This window comes from Silurus aristotelis (assembly GCF_946808225.1).
Source record: "Silurus aristotelis genome assembly, chromosome: 22".
Lineage (NCBI taxonomy): Eukaryota > Metazoa > Chordata > Actinopteri > Siluriformes > Siluridae > Silurus > Silurus aristotelis.
Genome location: NC_139595.1, coordinates 5,740,377 through 5,755,729, shown reverse-complemented (window position 1 = coordinate 5,755,729; position 15,353 = coordinate 5,740,377). Strand labels below are relative to the sequence as shown.

The 15,353-nt window shown below is 37.2% G+C and overlaps 1 protein-coding gene across 1 annotated transcript; it reads right to left on the bottom strand.

Moving 5' to 3' along the window:
• Positions 1-3,847: 3,847 nt before the first annotated feature.
• Positions 3,848-13,741, bottom strand: acvr2bb (activin A receptor type 2Bb). Its single transcript, XM_083524881.1, has 11 exons — positions 13,284-13,741; positions 11,735-11,942; positions 11,463-11,572; positions 10,199-10,350; positions 9,942-10,085; positions 9,617-9,760; positions 9,211-9,356; positions 8,379-8,493; positions 8,135-8,273; positions 7,632-7,762; positions 3,848-7,317 (listed from the first exon to the last, which is right to left on the bottom strand). Exons 1-11 carry the CDS (start codon positions 13,333-13,335, stop codon positions 7,114-7,116), a joined length of 1,545 nt encoding a protein of 514 aa, XP_083381007.1. The 5' UTR covers positions 13,336-13,741; the 3' UTR covers positions 3,848-7,113.
• Positions 13,742-15,353: the final 1,612 nt, after the last annotated feature.

Genomic DNA, 15,353 nt, shown 5'->3' with positions numbered 1-15,353 from the left:
AGGTTGTTAACATGAAAAAAAAATTTAGGAATAGAATTAAATCAAGGGAGAATGTGGCATTGGAAGGTATTTTGTATTTTGTCAAAGCGTTGCACTAATGCCATTATATAAGACTTTTGAGTCAAAACATTCTCTCTAGGTTGATTTAAGAGCTATTTTCATGCTGAGCTCTGCAGTACATGCCTGCTGATGGATGTCGCATCTAGACATGACTTAGCTTGGGAAAATGTGCATCAGGAGGCATATTAAAGGCTTTGATTTACTAATATAAGAATTTACTGTCAAGTCTTATATACACTTTAAAATGAAATATATATTTATGAAAAGGGTGATTGAATATACAAATTCAGTTCATTTATTATTAAACTTTTCTAACAGGCAGGTGGAAAGTCTAAGGAAAACAGATGACATTGTTATGCAGTGGAAAGGCATGCTGGCATGGTTTGTGTCCACCTAAAAAGGAAAGCTGCAAATTAGTACAAAGTTCTTCAGACTGATCAATATTATTCTTTAATGAAGCATTTCTTTCTTGATGAATGCTTTCTTCAGGAAGAATGATGTTTATCTCTCCTGTGCAGTTCTAAGTGGGTGCACAGGTGCATTAAAGCTGTTTTGGGCAAAACTTTACAGTTAATGTTTTTTTTTTCCCTTTAATTTGTTGCCTGTATGTGTCTCTGACACTGTGAGCAGATTTTCTCCATATTATGTTTCATTCAGAACATTAAAAATAATTCAGAAGAAGAAAACAATATCAGGTGTTTGTAATATATTATTATATTTGGGGAATTAAAATGCGCAAAATCGGTTAGCGCTAAATTTTTCAAAGCATGATCTGAGTTATGGAATTATGATGTCATTAGTATCATTTAATTACTATACTGTACATTGCAACAATTATATACATATACAGTACACATACACACACACACACACATCAGGTTGATGAGCAGTTAATTGGAAATGACACGGTATGCAAATATGGATGTGCAGAGAAATAGGTTTATAATGTCCAGCGATTATCAGGTGACGATACAGAAAAGGTAGAGAATGACATAGAAGGCAAGTAACATTGTAGTGCAAATCACAGTACATGACAAGTGCAGAGTTTGTTCATTATGTACAGTACACGAGGGGGAAAACAGGGTCGGAGTGGAAATGTTTGAGAACAGGGTGACACCTGATAGGAACCTGTTCTTGAGTTTGCTAATCTAACAGAACCCCTGTAAAGTCTTTGATGCCTTCTAAAAGGGTTAAAATCCAGATAGTGCTGTTTTGAATGAAACCATCCCACTAAGATATAATGATCTTTCTAAACTTTAAGGCTAGACTGCAATTTTACCATTTTTATGTAAGAGCTATAGAGGTGTATTTTGTTTTTATTTGTATTTTTATTTTTTTGAGGGCTTAAAAAAAAAAAAAAAAAAAGACAGCCAATTTAGCAATTTGCCTGAGAGCTTAACCTTCTCCTGCGATGAAGAGAATGATCAAATCCCTCTGTGACCAGCTGGACCTTGATGATTATCTCAGTGCAGCAGGAGGAAAAATTACTTGTTTTAATTACGTATGCAAACACACACCCGTGTTTCTCCTCAGTTCCCCCTTTCCCCATAATACACAGTGTTTCTGTATACTGCTGTTAAACAGAGATATATGAAAACGACTAGACAGATGCATTATTTACTATATCAGCATCAGCACTAAATAGAACTGCATTCTTCATGACTGTGTTTTGGTAATTGATCAGATGTGTAAACATTTGAACATGTGGCCAGGATTAAGCTTTTCTCCACTGCAAATATTACAAAGGATTAAAAATGCACTATTGGTAATTACAGCAATACATTTGCACATGCTGAGGCCCTGTATTACTGCATGACAACATTCCAAATACCACATTTGAGATTTGATTCAGGGGTAAAAAGAAAAGGTGTCTACAGTACACACACACACACACACACACACACACACACACACACACACACACACACACACACACACACACACACACACACACACACACACACACACACACACACACACACACACACACACACACACACACACACACGCCCTCTGAGCTGCATTTTATTTTATTTTTTTTATAATCCAGAGCTGCTAACAGATGGAGTGTGACTTTGTGAAAGGGACAAAAGCTTTCACCGGGGTTAAACCGTATCGGAACACATTCATATTGAATATTTGTAATAATATTTATGCCTGTATAAAAAGTATTTAGGTTTTACTAAAAACTCTCATAACACAATGCTTTTTATGTATTCCTAATGTCTTCACAGGGACATGTAAGAAAAGGTTCTTTATAGCATGACGTGTTCTTACTTTAAGAGAAAGAAAAACAGAGAGACTGGCAACAGGACTTTTATTAATAAATCAAAAATTGTAAATGTTGCCAGGTTTTGGGAAATTAATCAGTGTTGGGGGGTGGTAATAGGACGCTTAAGGACTATATTATTCTATAATATGCCTGTACTGTTGTGATGATCAATCATAAGAAGAAACAAACTAAATAAAATGTGACAGAAAATAGGACAGAAATGGCACAAGAAAGAAGCAAAAATGTGGGTGGCAGCTGCAGGATAATCAGAGTGAAACAATTAGGTCTACATTAATTTAGTCTTAAGTGGTGAGTGATGTGAGTGCTGAGCCAGGTTAAAACATATATAGACTTCAGAGCTATTAGACTCATTTAAGGAGAAGAAAAGTGAGGGTGAATGAGCTGTGTAGGCAGTCGCTCCGTTATCTGTAGAGAATCCATGGAAATGGACATCTTTTCTGTCTCCTGTATCAGCATATTAAATGTTGATACAGAAGACAGGAAAGATGTGTCCATTTCCAGGAACAGTTTACACTGAATTTACTATATATTTTCACAGAGAAATGCAAAATTGTCTTTATAGTGAAGTCGATGCTAAAATCATAAAAATCCTTTGTTAAGCCAATAAAATAAACACAGGTAATGTGGCTGGTTGCTTACGATTGTAGACTCTGGGGACCTTGGCAACAGGAGAACAAGATTTCTGCCTGCTGAATTCCCTTTCCCTCTTTTATAGTGAGGAACAGAAAGATTGGCCATTTTGTCATTTACTACAATTAAATCCTGAGTTGGCAGTGACAGTCACAATAGAACTTAATGACCTAAAAAACCAAGGAGAGAAAGTCACACTGCAGTTCTATTCAGCTCTATATTTAGATTAAGCAGCGGTGGAAAGAGTAATAAAATATTCTACTCAAATAAAAGTAGCTACTTCAATTAAAATGTACTTCAGGTTTTTTTTTTTTGCGTTTAGTTTTTAGCAGGGGTGAAGTGGGGGGATTCTTGTGTAGTTAAAAAAAATACAAGGGGATATAAATCTCTAGTTGTTTTTAATTGAAGGAACACCTTTACAAATTTAATTGCAATAGCAAGTAATATAGATAAAATAAATAAATAAATAAAATTCAATCCATGACTGAATCTGTTGTGAGGTGTGCACTTTTGCAACAATAAAAAAAATTTCTAATTGTAACATTAACAATGGAAATTATGATGAGAGAAATCGCAAATACAGATTCAGAATTCAGACAGTGAGCGCAGACTCTGAACAACTTTCAATGGGCATTTTAAGGCATTTCGCTTTCAGCCGGGTCTGCATCGAAAATAGATTGGAATAGCATTACCTTTATCTTACTCTACAGCACTCTCAAAAAAGAACCCAAAGTGTGTTTCTTCTCAAATATTAAAGGTAGAAGTAAAGTGTTTCATCACTGCCAGACTGTATTACGTCCTGCAACCGATTCACACTGGAACTAAAAGTATCAGGGGAAGAAGAAAAGATGCACACACCAAAGGTGAGGTAAATCAAATACAACTTGTTTGCTGTACTTTAATGAGGTGAAATTCTGGATTTGGCAGTAAACTAAAATAACCTGATAAACAGTGATACAACAGAATCACACAAGCACCAACTTAAAACCAATTATAACCCTTAACATCAGGTATCTTTCAGTCTGGGAAAACAGGAACACTGATGGTCCTACTTGGCACCAGACACACACAGAGGTTTGTACATACTTTCTAGATATATATTTCTTTTAGAATGCAGTACAAAAACGATCACAAATTCGTATGATGAACACATTTCTTAATTTTTCTTTGCACTGAATGAGAGTTGTAGGGAAAAAGAATCAGTTATTAAAGTAACAAGAGCCAAAGTGTGCAGATTTAAGATTCTGAGAAACATTTTATGTATGAATTCTTTAGGCACAGACCTAGAATCATAAAAAACCCACACACACTGCTTTTAACCTGGAATAAAACCCACATGCAGAGATGTACATTTATGTGATTTCTTTTTTTAAATCATGTTATTTCCCATTTAAAAACAGTGCCATTTTAGACCTTAGGACTTGAGAAAGAAGGAAAAAACAAGCCATGTTTCAAATAAAATATTTCAAAAGATAATGATCTATTGGTACCTTGGTATGATTAAAAATTGATGCTGGAAAAACATGCCCCAGATGTGCAGGTCAAATTCTTTGTCTTTTAATATGTTTCCCGACTGCTGAACCATTCATAAAAGTATTGAGTATGTATTAAAACTAAATGGAAGCATATGGTGATGGTTAGTGTTCGAGTAAAGCTTGCAATTAGAAATTTCCCTGAAAACAAAAAGCTTTGTGTAAAAGGACATGGATTCAAGCAATTAAGTCAGATTTACATTTAGCTTCATAGTTCTAGTGTCAAGACCACGTTTATAATTTGTATGTTTTTGTATGTATCCATGTAAAAATTGCTTTAATCCATGTAAACATTTATTTGGCACATTCTAACCTTCAGGCAGCTGTAATACTTTATAGGTTTACCTTCAAATCCCTGATGTCAGTATACATTTATGAGTGGTAGTCATGCTGATTGAATGGACTAAGGTAGAGGTTGGGGATTCTGCTGTTGTATACAGGCTATAACAGTAACACACACACACACAAAAATCCAATAAAAACATACATGAAAAAATGTACAAATGTTTGGAAACAACCATTATTCCAGAGTGGTTGAACTGAGGTAGGTTCCATCATTTATATAATAATAATAAAAAAAAAAAAAAAACAATAAAGGAGAAAATGTAATTGCTACTCTGTGCACAGAAAACGGACCCGTCATCAGACCCGTTAGCTGTAATAGAATCACAAATCCCACTTTCTACAGAAATCAACTCTCATAAAAAAAAAGGTAGCCATATATTTATTGACATTTCTACCACAAAAGGCAATAAAACACTCACCTAAATGAGGTCAGAATTGTGTATATTAATACTAAACGTCTAATTCTCAGCCAGATGCGATCCATTGAGCCTGGTTTCTGAGGGAGTGGTAGGTAGGAACACAGAGCACCAAGTCTACTGAGTATCACGCCACTGAGAGGTTCCTACAGCTGAGCTCTATTGCTAAAAAAAATTAAAACTACACACACACAAAGAGACACATATCTCACAGTTACCAGTCACATACAAGCACACGTTTACCTGAGTAGTACATTACATCACAAATACAACCACCCTCATTAATCCTGCAGCATCAGTGCTATTGCTCATTCGAAAGGCAGCACCTGTCTATAAAGCACACATCACGCGTTCACCTACACACTTTCAGAGGCCCTGCCCTTTATATGTAGGTGCAATACGAAAGCACGAAGGCATCTACGTGTCACTACGTTCAAACCGGAGACGCTATGCCGGGGTTCATAAACTTATAAATATATGAATGGTGGCCTGGGAAAACTGATTTTTGTAGCATTTTACTGATTTTATTCAGTCAAACACTGATAAACATTCTTTCCCATTGCCGGTAGTGTGGTTTCTTCTCTGTTTTGATGACAGCAGGTGTCTGATTAGAAACTCAATATATGAGGCGCAAGTCTTTTTCACTACGGCACATAATTATCATAATAAAGCCTGGTGTTCGGTGTGAGATCAACACCCTAGGCTGACTGATTTTACTGTTTGTTTGTTAGACTGGCTGCTTACACAGCACGATCTTTGCATAAGGACAAACAAAGTTAGAACGTTGACTAAATGAACATTTCACGTGTTTTTTTTATGTAGAGATTTATATTACTGGCTTTTTGGCTCATCGCTTTTCCCCCCAGTTCTTCCCAGGCCACCAAGCACCGAGATGATCCGCCTGAACAAACTGTTCCAGATCATCAGAGGCTTTATGCTTAAATATAGCAAATACTGAAGACAACCAAACAGTCCTGCTGTCTTTCAATTCCAGTGTTCCTGACATCTGCCCATTACAAATCCCTACCAAGCATTTCCTTTAAAAAAAACAAAAAAAAACACGCCACACACTTTCACAAAGAAACAAAAGATTCTAGCAACTATTGAAAAGTAATACGATCACTGAATAGTAAGAGAGGTACTTGATCGAACAGAGGTTACTTTTGCGTTACAGTCTTGCGCTTATCGCTCCGCCGTCACTAATCCACAGCATAAAGACGAGTGAGGAATGTAGGTTTTCACGAGTCAAGTCTTTAGAATGGAGGCATTTGCGGAATTGGCTGCTGCGGTTAGGAAAAATTACAATTCACATTCGAATCCTAAAAGTCAGCGGAGACACGAGGTAACGACTGCACTGTGAAAGCACTGTGAAAAGGTCATTTGATTGCTGTACGAGGCTTTGGGTTGTGTTGCGTTTTTGTGCTTTCCGGATGCAAAGGAACAGCTGATGTAGTGTGAGGTTTGTTAAAAGTCATCCGAATGGCTGGTACGGTGGCGCAACTTGTGCAAAAGAATATTTAAAAAGATCCACAAGCAAAATAATCAAGACAGACTTTAAAAGAAAGAAAAAAAAAAAAACTTGCTCCTGAAATTCATGGGTGAAATGGCAGAATTCCTCGAGCGAGCACAGCTTAGGTTTGTGTATGCCCGAGCACACAATTTTTGGAACAAAGCCTGATTTCATCCTTATTATTTGGACTTCCGACTCTCAGTATTTTGTTTGCAGATCTTTATGTGAATCTATAAAAAACAGCAGCAGAGTTCACATTACTGGAGAGGTTACAGGTGTAGTGTTCTCTAGTTCCTGCCACACCACTGACCACTGACTGACAGCAAATCAAACGCTCTCCTCTTTGAGGGGTAGAATCGAGTCACTGTCTATCACCACCATGGAAACCAGACAGTCTGAGGTAGAAATATTAATGGTGTTGGTTGCCCTGGCGATGGTGATGATGCGTTCTTCCACACAGCCTGCGGACAGACGGGCCTCTGCGTCGTGGTCCCAGCACTCTTCCACTGTCTCACACATCTGGGCCAATCCCTAAAATACACACAACAAAATGTTACTACAGTAACACCTCTGTACTCGTCGGCTGAGGAACTCGGCATGTTATGAAAAGTGAGTGCTTGAAAAATCTCATGGTATCTCGTGAACAGTGCGCACATCAATGAGAAATGAAATGAAGAAAGAAAAAAAGGCTTTTATTCTAAATCGTTTATCATTCAAATTTACTTCAACGTTTTACCATCATCCAAGCTAACAAATCTGGATATAGAGACAACGTAGCCATCATGCTTTTTAAATGAGATGGTTTTAATGATGCGTTTGTAATGAAAAGAAAAAAAAAGCTTTACCGGATGTTTGAGCCAGCAGTCCTTCAGTATGGGCCTCATCTTCTTATGGACAACCACGTCCTGCAGATCCTCCAGAGATGGGTGGTGACCCAGCTCCTCTTCAAACGGGAGCATGTACTCATGTACAGACCCTGCACAAGCCAGTAACACAACATTACACACATTTACCTTGTTGTGAGAAGTGATTACACCTCACCTGCATGAACACCCAAATCCTTTGGCACCAGAAAACTACAATTTCTGATTTGAATTCATGAATTCTGATGCATCAAAACTTGATACAATACCAAGATGAATGGCTAGCTAGTTGTATTTTGTAAAAATAGAAAACCGAGCATCTTCAGGCAATAAGAGCTGGTTAACTTGTTCGCAAACATGACACTGCAGGCTGAAATCATACTGTCCAGTTGTTTCTTACATTTGTGAATAAGGAGATAAAACTGAAACCTGATTTCTTGTTGGGACAGTTATTTATATTTAGCCCAGTTTGGTAAAACACTCACCATCAGCAGCAGTGCAGCGAGACAACAGCTCCCAGATCACCAGGCCCAGAGAGTACATATCAATCCTCAAAAATGCATCCCTGTGAAAATTGATGGCACCCTCCAGCACCTCCGGTGCCATGTAGCGCCTAGTACCAACCTAAAGCGGTGCGCGCGCACACACAAGGACATGTTTAAGCTCAGTCTCATGTTAGAGTTGTATCTCGAGATAGTTTAACTTTAGTATATTCGTTGATACTTTTACCTGGCCGTGAGTATCTCCTGGTGGCTTCCCCGGTTCGAAACGCACAGCCAGACCAAAGTCTCCAATTACAGCAGTCAAATCGGTCCTGAGCAGCACATTCTTACTCTTAAAGTCCCTGAGGAACAAGAGTGAAAACGGTCCACACACACACCCCATGGGTTTCAACTCTTCAACCCCTTACATTTTTTATATGTAATTTAACTTTTGTTTTTATTGTTTAAAAGTCAAATCGCTACAGTACTCAACATTCACCTTTCCGATCAATTATTTATTGAGTCACTAGTCGCCGTCAATTGAACAAAACCAGGGCATGTGGAAATTAAACCATATCAAACCATTTTTATATGCTGCCAAAAATGAGTCCGTGTTTCTCTTTCATTATTTCCTCACCTTGCAGTGTCCCAAACATGCTCTCATATGATGCAGTTTCAATCATCCCATCAATCTAATCTTATAGATCAGGGGGTTTGGTGTATTTCTAATTGCGTGTGATCTTACTGGGAGCTGTGACGCAACCAATCTTAATAAGAGTAAATGCATTTTTTTTCTTCTTCGCTATGCTGGGCACCACTGATTTATCTCCAAAGAGGCCTAAATGTGATTCCACAGATAAATGAAAGCACACATATTCTCAGAATTCTACACCAGAATGGCTAAAATAAGCAATAATCAATAAGTGTCCTTTTCTCTCTGTCAGCTAGCCCCGTCCTGTAAAGTCTTAGTTATAGATTATAATATTTATATACTATTTTCCTTCTTTTTCAAAGTTAACTTGTCATTGAAGGTTTAATGACAGTAATCAGCCAGAAAAATGTACACAGGTAAATTATACCTGTGTGCAATTGCTGGTTTTGGCCCTTCCAGTCTGTAGGACAGATCCTCATGTAGGAAGGCCAGGCCTCGGGCCATGCTCTCTGCAATGTGGCACAACTCAGTCCAGTTCACCACATTCCCCTTGAGGTAGTCTGTTAAAGATCCCTAGAGCACACACAGAGACACAAGTATAGGATTATATAAGAAAAAGGCATAACACACAATTTCTGAATTCAGATATCATTTAATTTATCCTAAATTCAAAAGAGTTGCTACAAAAATCACATCGAGATGTTTAGACAAAGTGAAACATTTGCATATTTACATACAAGCTAAATTCTGCAAACCGTAAATGTAACGCTTAGGCTCAATTAGAGACATCTCCTGCACGAGAAGACAGAACTTCAAATGAATGCATGTCTGACCCTTTCATGAAATTCAGTGACGAGCCAGAGCTCCATTTGCAGGTTGGTTCCTCGTTTCTCAGCAGAGATGTAGCGTAGCAGGTTCTCATGCCTCAGTCCCTCAGTGAGGTAAATTTCTCTCTCATTCTGCCATGATTGCTTATCCTGGACACAACACAAATAATAATTAAGTCGTGTCATGAACACATCTGGTTGTAGCTCTAGAACTATGGAGAGGCTCAAATTACCTTGTGTAAATCCACCCAAACATCCTGCAGTTACAGGTTGCAATTCATAAACACTTGAGATGCTACAATCAAATTCAGAAAAGGTTTCATATGCTTACCTGAACAGGGAAGATTTTGACAGCAACATATTCCGTTTGTAGCTGAGCCTTCCACACACACCCAAAGCGCCCCCTTGCTTTCAACTCCAGAAGCTGCAGTGGTTTCAGTCCCACCAGAGGAGATGGAGGAGCGGGACCCACACCCTACATGAAAAAAAACATGAGCTCAATATCACAACACACAATTAAACGTCATTAACAACGTATTATTCAGAAAAATAAATGAAACAAAAAGGGCTATAAATAAAGCATCACACCTGGTTAATATCCACATGGCCATATGGAGCTTTGCGCTGGTGGTAAGTCCAGCATGCGAGTACCAAAGCCAGAGACAGCACAAGCAGAGGAATTAGAGAGTATGCCAACACACCAAGTATGGATAGACCCACCGGAGGAGGCTGGATCTTAACTGAAAACACAAAACAAAAATTGTGTGAACAGTTCAACCACTCATTATAATCCTTAAAGACTAAAAGTCATAATTACTAGAGATAAAAAGAAGATTCATCTTTTTGCTGATTATTCGGCAAAGATGATCGATTGCTTGAACTATCGGCTAACAGCAAAAACACATACCGGTAGTTTTTTCTGGCTAAAGAGTGGCCTCTAGAGGTGAATCACTAACATCACATGCTGTTTGTTTTTACACGAGAGACCGTGTGCTGCACGGAGAGCGCTATATTACATCTATTATTTATCATTTATTCATTCTATTTATTAATTCATATATTTATATTCATTTCAATTACCACATTTTCATGATTCAATACTGTTTTTTAATTTTGTAATAAAGTTTTGTACTATTTTACACAGAGTGTTGTGTTAAGTTTTTTTTATCCAGTTTCCATTTTAAAATCTATTGGTTGATTAGTCAGATATCTGCAAGTCAGTCAACCAGTAAAATCCACTATCGACCTCCAACAATTACCACACAATATCAACAAAGATTTGGTAATATTTTTAAAAAGCACATCATTTAGGCCATATATTGACAATCAGCAACAATGTACAATATATGACCATTACCTCCATGTGGGTTTTCCACAAACACCATCAAAAGGCTCGAAGTACACAGTTGTGTGGATTTGTGTAAAAAAAAAAAAAGAAAGTACAATATGACTTTACTAGACATAAAAGTGTTCTGTCCAAACACGTTTCAGTACAACAATGTCCATGTGCACAAGATATGCCTTGTGAAGACCTGATTTGCCAAAGGCCATGTCCACACTAATACGTTTTCACTCGAAGGCATATTTTTCTCTACGTTTTGGCCTTCCGTCCATACTGAGACTGCGTTTTCAATCAATGAAAACTTCTTGAAAATGCTTTCCAAAATAAATAAATGTAAAAATGTAGGCTTTCGGAAGCGGTGCTGCATTTTTTTTTGTCATTGTCGCAACATTTCAAAGAGGGGGAAAGTAAATAAAAGGCAGACGGAAATGACGTGGGGGTTTTTTTTGCCTCCATTTAAAGCCCATTTTGCTACAGATAAACCAGACATTGGTCTCTGTGGAGTCTCACCTGCAGGAGTGGTGACTTCAGGCAGGTGTATGAATCTTTCATTGCAGTAATTACCCTCACAGCAGCAGAAAAACACCTGAGGGCTTTCCTCTGTGGCCACACACTCCTGTCTGCTCACACACACACACACACACACACACACACACACACACACACACACACACACACAGAGAGAGAGAAAGAGAGAGAGAGAGAAAGAGATGAGGATACTGGTTAAAAAGGCCACAATGGAAGTTGTTGAGAGAACTTTTTTCTCGGGTGTAATGTTTCACCTGTCGTAGCAGTTGAAGTCATCGAGCCAGCAGCCCTTTTTTACCAGGTGTATGGTTCCTGAGGAATTAATCCAGGATGCGTAGCAGTGCTTTCGCTTGTCCTTTTCTCCCTCACATCTCTCGTAGCCACTCTGATTAGTCTTCTCAGCTCGCCAGTTGTCATTATAATACACGCACTCTCTGGTGCCGACCTCGCCTTGCCCGGGACCTAAAAAACAATGTTGTACTTTGTAACTTTCATCACACAATCATTTTTAAAACAAACACAAAACATTTAGTCCCATTCTAAACTTCATAAAGATAAGAGGTCACCCATCCCCCAATCGGTTACCAATCTTTTACTAACCACGTAACCCCCCTCACCACACAAACACAAGGGAGAGAGGCAGCTCGCTTTTTTTCTTTTCCTCTTACTAATTCAAGTCATATAAGAGTAAACTACATCATTAACCTCTCCAAAAATATCTGCCACCCTCTCTCTCTCTCACACACACACACACACACACACACACACACACACACACACACACACAGAAGAAAGCAGGAGTTTTATACGCAAGTTGCCGCTCCCCTGTGGAGTTCACTGATCCAGATCACATTGCCACATCCTGGCCTGCTGCCGAGGTGTCATATGAGTGTTTTTGTTAAAGAATCTCACCTACGCTCTGCCAATTCTAAAGCAGATTTTAATAAACTAAAAACTATTTGTGGATTATTTTTACGGGTAACATTATTTTGTTTTTGTTGTTTTTTTAATGGTGGAAATCACAAACCACTGTTATTTCTTTTTGTAGTCATGATTTTGTTTGACTTATATATTCTTATATAAATTAGATTTAGAAACTCCAGAAAATGTGTTTTCCTGCCTGAAAAAAAGAAAAAGTTAATTACAAACCAGACCCATAACAAATCATGTTCTCCCTATTGACTTATATAGCAATAAAAATAATCACACACACTCATAAGACCTACAGGCTAATCAGATTCCAAATGATTATTAAATAAAAGACAAATCAGGTAAAAAAAAAAATTATTTAATGGATTAAACAATTTAGTTAAAAAAAAAATCCTAATAAAAAAATTTAATGCAGCAATAACTTTCGAGAAACCAGTAGTATATTATTGAAGTTAGCATGTCGTTCTACACATGCGCATCGAACGAAACAGCGCCATCTAGTGGACGAAGCTGGTTTAATAGTTTAAAAGCAGCAGCTTTTCATGATGTGTATCAAACTCTCTTTTACATACTCACACACATACATATATACATATATATGTATACACACGTTTTTATCATTGATCGGTCCAATTATAGAAAATGACAAACAAATGAGAGAGAAGTTAACAAATAGGTAATCAAATCTAATGATGATTGAACTGTAATCCGTAACAAGGCAAATTAAAACGCTGCAACATTTCAATTTCATTGGTTTAAGATTGTCACAGGAGGGTATTGTATTTGATTAAAGGTCACGTGTTCAATTATTTGTTATATCAGGCACGAAGCTTATTTATAAATCACAACAATGCAGACTGACTGAGTTCTTACCTGCAAACAAACTTCCCCGAATAAGTGCTAATGTCACCCAGCGAGCCAACATGTTCCCTCAGTGAGATGGAGGGAGACCGAAAAGAAGTGTCTGTTAGGATTTCTTTTTCTTTCTTTTGGAAAGCATTTACGATTTAAAAACAAACGACCGGCGACACATGAAGGCAAACAAGGGGTCCATGGCCTCTGACTATCGGCCTGATTTAGTAAATAAAAGCGTCGCTCCGTGTGGAGAAGCGGCACAAGAAGCACAAAGCGACTTCACGGATGTCCAAGATTTCATATCGACACGACGGAACAGTTTAATACCGGCATATTTTCCGCTACAAACCGACCGGAAATATGGTCCTTTTTTTTTTTTATCCCACAAGTTTTCCCCAAACACACAGCGGTGCTGTAGAGCTTATACTGGAGAAGCTCAGGCGCATCCAAAATGGCTTCCGAATGGAGAGCGACGCCATTACAAAGACCCGGATATTCCTGAGGGGGGAAACACACACACACACACACACACACACACTGTCCTTTTAACTTATAAAATAACCTACAACTAACTACATTCTCCAACAGTAATTACCTAAATAAATATTAGATATAATAAATACTTTTTATTGAAATGATAAGAAAACAACAGTTAGGTTTGGCCATGTACTTACTGTTACTTTACTGTCTATCTATCTATCTATCTATCTATCTATCTATCTATCTATCTATCTATCTATCTATCTATCTATCTATCTATCTATCTATCTATCTATCTATCTATCTATCTATCCTTCACTTAAGTAGAAGTACAGATACTCATGTTTTAAAATACTCAGGTAAAAGCTGCAATAAAACTAAAGTAAAAGTATCGTGTAGTAAAAGTACTGATTATACTTTTTTTATCTATCTATCTATCTATCTATCTATCTATCTATCTATCTATCTATCTATCTATCTATCTATCTATCTATCTATCTATCTATCTATCTATCTATCTATCTATCTATCAAAGCCTCTTGACTTGACTTGATCTATCTATCTATCTATCTATCTATCTATCTATCTATCTATCTATCTATCTATCTATCTATCTATCTATCTATCTATCTATCATCCCTCACTTAAGTAGAAGTACAGATACTCATGTTTTAAAATACTCGGGTAAAAGCTGCACTAAAACTAAAGTAAAAGTATCGTGTAGTAAAAGTACTGATTATACTTTTTTACTCAGGGTAAAGTAAAGAAGTTTGGGCTCTGACATGTACTTTAGTAAAAAAGTAGCCATTATCACTACCTGTTTTAGTGTCACACTGGTAACTGGACCTCACATCATATTAATATTAGGACTGTCAATCGAGAAAATCTTTAATTGCGATTAATCGAACGATCGTCATGAGTTAACTCGTGATTAATTTATGACACGTTTATGTACCCTAAATTAATACTTTACAAGTTTTTAATACTCTAACCAACAAGGACAAATATTGATGCTTTATGCAAATGTATGATTAATATTCGTGAAACAAAACTCAACATAGAGCATGAATATGCAAAATATTCCTGTAAACGTTTTAACATAATTATGGTGGTTTAAATTCTGTAAATTATCAGGACACCAAACGGAACCTTTGCTTTGTTTCCACACGGAGGGTTCATGAGATGATACCGGAGAAACTGTACTACTTATAAATTTCATACGATTACATAATCAGATAATTTTTGTATTCCATTTTAGACTTTTTGAGCTTTCTATACATATATTTATGATGTCTGTGCGGCAAGTATTCATTGAGATTCAGGTTGTTTAATTTATGTCTGTTAAGAGAGGAGACAGAGGAGGCAGAAAGTGCACCCTGTCTGGTTTCTTTAGTTTACAAAAGCACAGCATTTTTTATTTTTTGTGTATACAAATAAAAGTAGACCCTTTACAGATTCAAATAATGTATTGTTTTTATCTGTATGATAAAAAAAAAAAAAAAAAAAAGAGTCATTTAAGTTCGATTCTGCGTTATGAGGAAAAAATGCCACAAAACGTGTTGGTGCGTTTGTCGACCCACAGAGGGTTAATTGTGTTCATCATCTATC